The 12,029-nt window shown below is 43.4% G+C and overlaps 1 protein-coding gene across 1 annotated transcript in view; it reads right to left on the reverse strand.

Moving 5' to 3' along the window:
• Positions 1-798: 798 nt before the first annotated feature.
• Positions 799-12,029, reverse strand: part of AGK (acylglycerol kinase) — a 100,888-nt gene continuing 89,657 nt past the window's right edge. Inside the window, exons 14-16 of the mRNA XM_027538814.1 lie at positions 5,807-5,877; positions 3,549-3,633; positions 799-2,214 (exon numbers count right to left, since the gene is read on the reverse strand). Coding sequence (XP_027394615.1) covers positions 2,077-2,214; positions 3,549-3,633; positions 5,807-5,877 — 294 coding nt within the window. The 3' untranslated portion in view covers positions 799-2,076. The remainder of the gene's footprint in view (positions 2,215-3,548; positions 3,634-5,806; positions 5,878-12,029) is intronic.

The following is a 12,029-nucleotide window of genomic DNA, read 5'->3' on the forward strand; positions in this document are numbered from 1 at the left end:
CACTGAGAATGGCCATCATCAAAAAGTCTACAAATAATAAATGCTGAAGAGTGTGTGGAGAAAAGGGAGCCCTCCTATACTGTCAGTGGGAATATAAACTGGTATAGCCACTGTTGAGAACAGTATGGAGGTTCCTTAAGAAACTAGAGTTATCACATGATTCTACAATCCCTTTCTTGGCCGTATATCTGGAGAAAAACGTGGCTGGAAAGGATACATGCAGCCAAGTGTTCACTGCAGTGCTATTTACCACAGCCAAGACATGGAAGCAACCTAAGTGTCTGTGGACAGATGAATAGGTAAAAGAAGATGTGGTACATACAGGAGAACTATTACCCGTTTAAAAGAATAAAGTAATACCGTTTGCAGCAACATGGATGGACCTGGAGATTATCATACTAAGTGAAATAACTCAAAGACAAATATCATATGAAATAAGAAAATACAAATGAACTAATTTACAAAACACAGACCCAAAGAACGTACTTACTGTTACCAGCAAGGTGGGTGGGGAGGATAGATTAGGAGTTTGGGCTCAACATGTACACACTGCTATATTTAAAACAGAAAACCAACAAGGACCTAATGTTGGTTGGGAACTCTGCTCAACACTCTGTAATAACCTAATGGAAACAGAATTGAAAAAAATAGATACACATATCTGCATAACTGAATCACTTTGCTGTATACCTGGAACAACACTGTAATCAACACTACTACTATGTAAAATAAAAAAACAAAAACGAGTTAAACAAAAAAAAAAGTGTTTTTCAATAAATCAACTCAGGATAAAGAGCATTCTAATAAAATGTTAACTTTTAATTTTCAAAAATTTATAATATCGTATTTCAATAATTTATAACATTTATTCTCTTGAGTTAATTGACACGAACTAAAAAATGTTATTTCCATTTATATTTTTTGTTGGCAAGAAGACAATTCCAATTAAAAAAAATTCAAGCACAAAAACATTACATTATGATAGCATTCTTTGCAAAAAGTGGTATGGAAATACACATATAAGAAAAAGCAGCATTTTTCAATGACTAAACAACTTACTAGTTTATTTTTGTAAATGGATGATGAGTGTCAAATTGCTATGTATCTCAATTACACTGAAAATGTTTAAAAGAGTGATGTAACAGTTTTAGTTTAAAATATCAATATTTACATGACACTAGAAAGTATGTACTTTTGCAACTAACTTCCCATGAAAAATTTTAGCTGTCAACTTAAAACTGCGAAGGGTTACATGATTTTTCAAAATACTTTTAGGACGTACAGTGTGTGTGGACCGCTGCTTTACAAGACCGCCCCATTCAGTTCGGGGTACCTCTCCTAGTAGAACCACCTGGGGAGGGTGGCCTGCCTTTTAAAAAGTGCCGATTCCTGGGCTCCGCCCTCCAAACCGAGTTACTAGATTCGGGATGGGCCCCGACTAAGTCAGTTTTCAACATGCACCCTACGTGGTTCTCAGGCAAACCAACATTTCAGAAGCAGGACTGCGGGGCGGAGGCGGGGAGGTGGGAGAGAAGAGTATTTGACAGTATTTCAGCCATGGCTGAAGAGGGACACACCTCCCCCTATGTTTTTTGCTTGGGCAGAGTAAACTGAAAGAAGCGGAGTCGCAGCTCACCAAGTCGCAGCACCCGTGGAAGGGCCTGCGAACAGGCAGAGTGGCGGGAAAGCAGGTGGCTTGCTTCCCTGGGAGCCCCAAGGTGACCGCAGGACCAGCGCAAAGGAGGATCCTGCTCCCCACCAGGGGGCGCTGTCGAGGTCGAGCCCTTCTCTGGCCACTGCGGGTGGGGATTTCCTGGAACTAGTCTTAGGAAAAGCGGTCTTCAGGAGGGACCGGGCCAACACAGCGGAGTCGAGCATAAGCTGCTGGGAAGCTGGCTGCAAAGCTGGAAAGCACTGAGAGGGGGACGGGGGTTAGCGGGTGGGAGGGGTGCTACTTGCCGTGAACCGGCCCTTGGGGGTCCTCTGACAACACTGCGGGGGACAGAGGAGGCCTTGGTTCCCTTTTGGTCCCGGGGTGGCCTAAAGTGCAGTCTCGGGCGCCCACGTGCCGCCCGCTCACTGGGCCGGGCTCTGCAGCAGCTGCTCCCTCTTGCGAGGGTCACAGAAGAACTGCAGTTTCCGGGGGAGCAGCTTCACCTCCACGGGCATCGCTTCGTACTCCTCACTGTCGATGCTGAAGGCGCCCCCTGTGCCCTGTGTGGAGGAGGGGTGGAAGGGTGGGGGAAGAGGACTCTCAGAACAGCTGTGCCCACAGCTGGCTGGGATTCGTCATCACTCTGAGCATCTGGGCAGGTTGTTAGGGAAAACCGCATCCTCTCTGAGGATTTAGCCTGTTCTTTAAAGAGATTTCAGTGCCTGTGTCAGACACAGGGCTGGTTCTGGAAATAGGGGGGCTTCCCTCATAGCTCGGTTGGTAAAGAATCCGCCTGCAATGTTGGAGACGTGGACTCAATCCCTGGGTTGGGAAGATCCCCTGGAGAAGGGAAAGGCTACCCACTCCAGTATTCTGGCCGAAAGGATTCCATGGACTGTATAGTAATTCCATAGACTGTATAGTCCATGGGGTTGCAAAGAGTCAGACACGACTGAGCGACTTTCAGCTTACTTCACCACCATGAAAAAGGTTTAAGTGGCCTCTGCCTCCTCCCAGAGTATTTTGGGATTTGTGAAACAAGGTTATCGTTTTTAAATGCTTATTGAAAGACGGGGTCCTGTCATATCTTTAAGGAATTCATATAAGATTTGTATGTCCTTCTCGGCCCTAATCTTGCCCAAATGAAAAGTGAGCAACACAGCCAGTTCTCTTAGGAAAGCCGTTACAGCCACTTGATTATTTTCATAATAATCAAGTTCTTTAGGACTTGCTTACCTTTACACCTAAGGTATAGCACCATTAATATTACAAATTCTAGAAAACCCTTCCATAACTCATGCGTTTAATTCAACATTTGCTGTGTTGAAACTATGGTACCAGCCACTGTGGGGACACCTTCTGTTTTACCTACAGTCCTTTTTGACCACCTTAGTTTAACATGCAAGTCTTCAGAGGCCATCTGTAGTAACTTTTTTTCCCCACTTATAGGTTATTCCACATAGCTTGGCATTTCCCAGTACAGAAAAATTTACTGCCATCCTGAAAACGCTTCCAGATCGTTTTTTAAAAATGTGAAGCTAGAATTCACCATGATCATTTGCACACTGGAGAATTCTGTGGGTTGTTATAGTAACCATTCGCATAATTTACATTCAGAAAAATAAAAGCTCAGGAAACTGAAGGATCACTTTATAGAACCTTGGCTTGACAACACTGGAAGTCTTCAGGAGCCAAACTCTAAACTTGTGACTCCGAAGGGGCTTTTCTGCCATCTTTTCAGGCCTCCCTTAATATAACCCAGAGCCTGGCACAGCACACAGCAGGTATGAGGTACCTAAGGAAGGGTCTGTTAATAGGAAGGAGGGAGAAAAAACAGAAAGGAAGACCAAAGAGGAAAAGACCCGAAGCTGTAGGGCCGCTCACCCCTGCTCACCTCTGGAAGCAGCAGAGTGCAGCGGCTGGCTTGGAGACACTCGGTGCCCTCAACATGCAGCTTGGGATCTCTCACCTTTTTACTTCTGTCGGTAAAGGAAAAAGCAACCTTGGAAACCAGTGCTGGCAACTGCATTCGACTGCCAGGACAAAGCGAGTTCTGCACGTCTTTGGGTAAAGTCAAATACATGGACTCATGGTGTCTTGAACCATGGGGTTCTGTGAATAATTCTTCCCCCAGTGCTTCTTGCTTAGTATTGAGATACATTCTAGATTGAGAAGGTTTATTTATTGCAGAGAACTGGGCATGAAGACTGATTTTTCTCTCAACTGATTTTAAGTAGTTCCATGTATACCTAATTCTTGGGCTATTTAAAAATCCCAAGTTTAAAAACTGGAATGAAATGAAATACTTTATAAAAAAGTACTAAACTTTTGATATTTGGTACTTCTTGTGAGTCTATTACTTGAAAGAGAAAAATTTTTATTCTAATTTAAACTGGATGGATTTATATGAACAACCAACCTTAGCAGCTTTTGTATGATTCTCCGTATTGATATAAACAGTCTACTTAGAATACTGCATCTTGACCTTGACTACATGGCTTTGAAATAAAACTATTAGCCTCTCTATACACACTCACCCTCATGTATATACACCCTGCAGCTAGTCAGAGTCAGTGGGAAATGGGTAAAAGCTAAATCTAAGAAAATTAGTCCATCTTTATCACTAATTGCTGGAGAAGGAATAGGCTACCCACTCCAATATTCTTGGGCTTCCCTGGTGGCTCAGCTGGTAAAGAATCCACGTGCAATGAAGGAGACCTGGGTTCAAACCCTAGGTTGGGAAGGTCCCCTGGAGAAGGGAAAGGCTACCCACTCCAGTATTCTGGCCTGGAGAATTCCATGGACTGTATAGTAATTCCATGGACTGTATAGTCCATGGGGTTGCAAAGAGTCAGACATGACTGAGCGACTTCCACTTCACTTTATCATTAACTAACAATAGTAATTCTTTCAATTAAACATCATCGGTTTTCTAAAGCAACTTTACAGTGTTCTAATCAGATACTCAGAGGAAGCTGACTTGATTTCACTTCCCGTAGAGACCAAAAGGAAACTATGTTATTGCTGCTGCTGCAGATGATGACAGCAACCATGTGCACCATAATAACTTCGTCTAATTTAAGCAATATCAGTGTTTCCTTCTGGTTTTGGGTGTCAGCATTATGAAGGAGATTCGAATATAGCTGGTCCCACAGGCTTGTGGGACACTGTGTAGCTTCTGGACCCTTCCTAGGAGAAGAGACTTTTCCCTTCCTCCCTTTTACTATAGTTACAGCAAGTAAATCAAAGGCTGCAGAAGCAGCTATTCAGCATCTGAAGAACTGGTACCCAAGGCGAGAACCACCCAAACTGAGCAAAGACACTGTGCTGCCAGTGCTGGCACAGAGACTGAGGTAGCCATGGAGACCCGGCCGCTGCAGCAGCAATGTCTAACCCTTACGTGGGCACAAGAGGGAGCTCTGAGACAGAGTTCAGGAAAAAATGGAGCAGATTCCAGTTGGCATGGTAACACACAGCCTTCTCAGTCGCTCTGAAGTCTGGCGGAAGGCTGAGAGCATCCTTAACCAATAAAACTCTGGCAGAGGTACGGCTTAACAAATCAGACAGGACTTGGGAGGGTATTTTGTAGTGGAAAAGGGAAAAAAAAGTCTGGAAAATGTCCAAGGTACTCAATACCTTTTCATTAATGCCCTGGGAAGAGGCAAGGTGAGCTGACATGAATGGTAACTGATGGTACTTCACGCTGATAAAAGACTTTGCCCACACAGTCCCTCATATGAGACTCAAAAACAACCCTGAGAGAGAGAAGCAATTATGTTATTCCACTCCAGGATTCAGGGAAGGTAAAGGATCATGAGGCCAGTGAGTGGCAAAGTCAAGATTTGTATCCAGTAGTTCAGACCCTGAGGCCAAAATTCTGGCCAGGATACCATGTTACACTGACTCCTGTCATTTCAGTCAAAAGACTAAGACAGTTCCCAAACTCTGATCTTCCCAAAATGCAAGGGGAAGGCCAAACTAGGAGACATGCACTACGCATGCCAACCCCAAAAACAAAAGGGTGCTACAGTTCCCAAACCACGCAAGTCTTCAGTGAGATCTCTGCTTGGACTTTCTGGGCGCTCGGATTGGTAAAGTCTGAAAACACAAACCACTTAAAGCCTCACTGCCTACAAACCCCAGTCCGCTTACCCTATAGTGATGAAGTCTCCTTTGCTGACGGTGTTGGGTTCCATGCAGATGTTCATAAAGTCTTCTTTGCTCTGAAAAGTTAGGAAAATTAATGTTAATGCTCTGAATTTTGGCCTATGGACCCTGTTGCCCTCTTAGCCTTGGAGGGTCGTGGTTGGAGCTGTGTATTACAGAAGGGACTTGACTTTGAATGACTTAATCCTGAGTATATTTTCAGTCCTTCTTTCCTTTTTCATTAAGACCTTTATTGAAGCATAATTTACATACCATAAAATTCATCTCCGTTGCTTGCTTTTTTTTTTTTTTTTGACTATATACATAAGCTAGGTAAAAACTCAGGTTTGGAGGTTGGTCAAGTTCTGTTGCTTGCTGATAATAACAGTTGTTACAGTCTCAAGGGTCCCCTCCCTGGCAAGCCTCTCTCCCAGCAAGCCTCCACCCTCACTGTATGTCAGCATCACACCATACCAGCTTGATCGGCTTCTTAGTGTGGAGAAGTATCTGGATTTTTTTTTTAACTCTCTACATGCAAACTTAGTGAGTGGCCAGAGTTGAAGAGCAGCAATCCATTTATGCCATGGAATGGAAGTGTTTTTAATGGAGGAGTTGTGGGTGTGATCCCTGGGTTGGGAAGATCCCTTGAAGGAGCAAATGGCAACCCTCTCCAGTATTCTTGCCTGGGAAATCCCATGGACAGAGGAACCTGGCAGGCTACAGTCCAAGGGGTCACAAGAAGAGTGGGATGTGACTCAGTGACTAAACAACAACAAATGTTTTTAAAACACTGCATTCCCAACCACAGAATGTTCTGGAAGAACTAAGCTACAAGGAAGTGGCTATAAAAAAACAGACTTGGTTCTTTGGCCACCCCCGAAATTTACTACCAGTTGGTAGTGAGCAATACAATCTGGCCCTCTATAAATCAATCCCAATCGTTCTGGGTCTGCTTCAAATAGAATTTTGTTCTTTTTGGAAAGGTTCAAAATTCATAGCCCCAGGGTCATCCCCAGGCCTCTGCAAGCTGTCAGCCTTTGCCCAAGATTAAAGGGCTCAACCAAAGCACAACTTTAACATCTCAACCAGGAATTACAAAACACAGAGGGATAACTCTGCTCTAAGGTCACCTCTTACTAAACGACTTATTGTCATCTTTGTACCATGAACTTTTCTAAGTGCTAGGGTCCCCTCAACGAACCAGAAACACGAACATTTCTGCCTACAAGGAACCTACATTCTACCGGAGGCAGTGAAGGGATGAACAAAACACAACCATAATAAAGTAATAAGTGATCACAAATATTAGAAGTATGCTAGAGTATGCTAGTATAAAAATAGTAAGCTGGAGAGTATGTGCATTAGCATAAGTGGTATAGAGTATATTAGAAATATGACGAGGTAACCTCTAAGCAGACACCTGAGGAAGGTGCAGCAACTGTGGAAACCCAGGGCAAGCTTTCTGTCACCAGGGTGGCTGTTAAATTCAGACTCGGCCCCATTCTCAGAGCTTACAGTTCAATAATCTGGGGTTGGTCCCGAGAACCTTCTTTGTTAAAAGGTCCCAAGCGATGCTCCTGCTGCTGATCTAAGGCCCACACTTTGAGAACCACTGGTCTAGGGACGCGCAGTCCACACAACGGATACTGGCAGGGCAGGGGCCTTCGGTGGGAGCAGGTGTGACGTGGGAAACAACAGCATGGAGCCGGCACGGCCGGAGCAGAGTGGGAAAAGGAGACAAGAGGAGGAGAAATCAGAGAGGACAGACACTGGACAGCCCTGCAAGGAAGCTGGCCATTAGGCTGAGCGCAGCAAAAAGCCACTGGAAGGTCTTAAGCAGAGAAATGTGATGTGCTTTTTGTTTTTTTAAGGATATCTCTGGATACTGTGTCTAGAGAAGAGTGAAAGGGGAAGGGAGACCACTTAGGGACCTATTGTAATAATTGGGCTAAAATACAACCCTGGCTTGGAACAGTTGGCAGGGGAGACTGTGACGTGCTGGCAATATTCATTAACAGAAGGCGCGGTCACTAGGATTTCCCCAGAGGTTTCAGGTGTGGACAAGGAGTATCCAAGATGTTTGGCCTGAACAACTAGAAGAATGGAGTGACAATCAGCTGCGCTGGAGGAAGAGTGAGAATAAGGCGGTTTTCAGGGGGTGGGAGGGAAGCTGAGGAGCTCAGGACATGCCAAGACTGAAATGTATATGAGACATCAAAAGGGGTAAGTGGATATATATACGAGTCTAGGATTTGACTTTTGTAAAGCGTGCAAGTGTAGAAATCAATGTATTGTAATACAACAGATTCAGTGAGAAAGCCTTATCTCAGTAGTGGCTGAAAAGGTACTTGATAAAATTATATAACCACTCATGATAAAAACTCTTGGCAAACTAAGATAGGAATGGAAGGGAACTTCCTTAATCTGATAAAGGCTATCTATTTTTAAAAAAAACCATCAAATTCAAGAATGAAGCAGTAAAGCCTTTTTCTCTAAATTAGGAATGAGACAAGGACTCCTGCCAATACTGCTTCTGTTCAACCCAGTACTGAGGTCCTAGCCAACGTGACAAGGCAAAAGGTTATAAGGTTAAGTATTTGAAAGGAAAAAAATCATATCAACTGCACCATTTGCAGTTGGCATGACTGAACCTATTGAAAATCTAAAGGAATCCATAAACATGATAAGAACTGTAGGTTGCTGGTACAGCATCAATATAAAAAAATCAATTACATGACCGTCTACTAAATCAGTTAAAAAATGACATTTTAAAAGACACTATTTACAACAATGTCAAAAATTAAGATAACCAGGAATCTACTCAGCAAGACAAAATGTTAAAGAAAATCATAAAACTTCACTGAAAGACATTAAAAGCCTAAATAAATGAAGAGATATGCCATGTTTATATGACAGAAGAGTCAATGTTGTAAAAAATGTCATTTCTCCTCGAACTGATCTACAGGTTCAATGGAATCCTGATCGATTTTATAACAGATATTTATGTAGAACTTAAACATTCTAAGAGATTTATTGAAGTCAAAGAGCCAAGAATAGCCAAGAAACCCTTTAAGAAGAAAAACAGAGGGACTTACTCTAAAACTAGTAATTAAGACAAGCATAGTACTAGTACAAATACAGAAAAATAAAGCAACAGAGTAGACTTAGGAACACCTCCATGTATACAAATTCTTGATGTATGACAGGTTTACTGCAGATCAGTGGGAGGGGGGAGGGGTGGGGCACATTTCAATAAATGATGCTTGGACAACTGGCTTTCTATATGGAAGGAAAATAAAATTAGAGCTTCACCCTCTATCATTACTGTGACATTGAATGGTTTGCCTTGAAAACGAACAGAGATCATTCTGTCGTTTTTGAGACTGCATCCAAGTACTGCATTTTGGACTCTTTTGTTGACTATGATGGCTACTCCATTTCTTCTAAGGGATTCCTGCCCACAGGAGTAGATATAATGGTTATCTGAGTTAAACTCACCCATTCCAGTCCATCTTTGTTCACTGATTCCTAGAATGTTGATGTTCACTCTTGTCATCTCCTGTTTGACCACTTCCAATTTGCCTTGATTCATGGACCTAACATTCCAGGTTCCTATGCAATATTGCTCTTTACAGCATTGAACCCTGCTTCCATTACCAGGTCATTCACAACTGGGTGTTGTTTTTGCTTTGGCTCCATCCCTTCATTCTTTCTGGAGTTATTTCTCCACTGATCTCCAGTAGCATATTGGGCACCTACCGACCTGGGGAGTACATCTTTCAGTGTCTTATCTTTTTGCCTTTTCATACTGTTCATGGGGTTCTCAAGGCAAGAATACTGAAGTGGTTTGCCATTCCCTTCTCCAGTGGGCCACATTCTGTCAGACCTCTCCACTGTGACCCGCCGTCTTGGGTGGCCCCACATGGCATGGCTTAGTTTCATGAGTTAGACAAGGCTGTGGTCCGTGTGATCAGATTGGCTAGGTGTCTGTGATTGTAGTTTCAGTCTGTCTGCCTTCTGATTCCCTCTCTCAGTGTCTACCGTCTTACTTGGGTTTCTCTTACCTTGGACCTGGGGTCTCTCTTCATGGCTGCCCCAGCAAAGCGCAGCTGCTGCTCCTTACCTCTGATGTTCATTTCCAAGGCAAACCATTCAATATCACGGTAATCCAAGTCTATGCCCCAACCAGTAACGCTGAAGAAGCTGAAGTTGAACAGTTCTATGAAGACCTATAAGATCTTCTAGAGCGAACACCCAAAAAAGATGTCCTTTTCATTATAGGGGACTGGAATGCAAAAGTAGGAAGTCAAGAAACACCTGGAGTAACAGGCAAATTTGGCCTTGGAGTACAGAATGAAGCAGGGCAAAGGCTAATAGAGTTCTGCCAAGAGAACACACTGCTGCTAAGTCACTTCAGTCGTGCCCGACTCTGTGTGACCCCATAGATGGCAGCCCACCGGGCTCCCCCATCCCTGGGATTCTCCAGGCAAGAATACAGGAGTGGGTTGCCATTTCCTTCTACAATGCATGAAAGTGAAAAGTGAAGGTGAAGTCGCTCAGTCGTGCCCGACTCTTAGCGACCCCATGGACTGCAGCCTACCAGGCTCCTCCATCCATGGGATTTTCCAGGCAAGAGTACTGGAGTGGGGTGCCACTGCCTTCTCCAGAGAACGCACTAGTCATAGCAAATACCCTCTTCCAACAACATAAGAGAAGACTCTACACATGGACATCACCAGATGGTCGACACTGAAATTAGACTGATTATATTCTTTGCAGCCAAAGATGGAGAAGCTCTATACAGTCAGCAAAAACAAGACCGGGAGCTGACTGTGGCTCAGATCATGAACTCCTTATTGCCAAATTCAGACTGAAATTGAAGAAAGTGGAGAAAACCACCAGACGACTAAACCACTGTATGACTATACAGTGGAAGTGAGAAATAGATTTAAGGGACTAGATCTGATAGACAGAGTGCCTGATGAACTATGGACAGAGGTTTGTGACATTGTACAGGAGACAGGAATCAAGACCATCCCCAAGAAAAAGAAATGCAAAAAAGCAAAACAGCTGTCTGAGGAGGCCTTACAAATACCTGTGAAAAGAAAGGAAGTGAAAAGCAAAGGAGAAAAGCAAAGATATAGCCATTTGAATGCAGAGTTCCACAGAATAGCAAGGAGAAAAAAGAAAGCCTTCCTCAGAGACCAATGCAAAGAAACAGAGGAAAACAACAGAATGAGAAAGACTAGAGATCTCTTCAAGAAAATTAGAGATACCAAGGGAACATTTCCTGCAAAGATGGGCTCGATAAAGGACAGAAATGGGATGGACCTAACAGAAGCAGAAGATATTAAGAAGAGGTGGCAAGAATACACAGAAGAACTGTACCAAAAAGATCTTCACGACCCAGATAATCACGATGGTGTGATCACTCACCTAGAGCCAGACATCCTGGAATGTGAAGTCAAGTGGACCTTAGGAAGCATCACTACAAACAAAGCTAGTGGAGGTGATGGAATTCCGGTTGAGCTATTTCAAATACTGAAAGATGACACTGTGCAAGTGCTGCGCTCAAAATGCCAGCAAATTTGGAAAACTCAGCAGTGGCCACAGGACTGGAAAAGGTCAGTTTTCATTCCAATCCAGAAGAAAGGCAATGCCAAAGAATGCTCAAACTACCACACAATTGAACTCATCTCACACACTAGTAAAGTAATGCTCAAAATTCTCCAAGCCAGGCTTCAGCAATATGTGAACCATGAACTTCCTGATGTTCATGCTGGATTTAGACAAGGCAGAGGAACCAGAGATCAAATTGCCAACATCCAATGGATCATCGAAAAAGCAAGAGAGTTCCAGAAAAACATCTATTTCTGCTTTATTGACTATGCTAAAGCCTTTGACTATGTGGATCACAATAAACTGTGGAAAACTCTGACAGAGATGGGAATACCAGATCACCTGACCTGCCTCTTGAGAAACCTGTATGCAGGTCAGGAAGCAACAGTGAGAACTGGACATGAACAACAGACTGGTTCCAAATAGGAAAAGGAGTTCGTCAAGGCTGTATATTGTCACCCTGTTTATTTAACTTCTATGCAGAGTACATCATGAGAAACGCTGGGCTGGAAGAAGCACAAGCTGGAATCAAGATTGCCGGGAGAAATATCAATAACCTCAGATATGCAGATGACACCACCTTATGGCAGAAAGTGAAGAGGAACTAAAA

Source organism: Bos indicus x Bos taurus, chromosome 4 (assembly GCF_003369695.1).
Source record: "Bos indicus x Bos taurus breed Angus x Brahman F1 hybrid chromosome 4, Bos_hybrid_MaternalHap_v2.0, whole genome shotgun sequence".
Taxonomy (NCBI): Eukaryota; Metazoa; Chordata; class Mammalia; order Artiodactyla; family Bovidae; genus Bos; species Bos indicus x Bos taurus.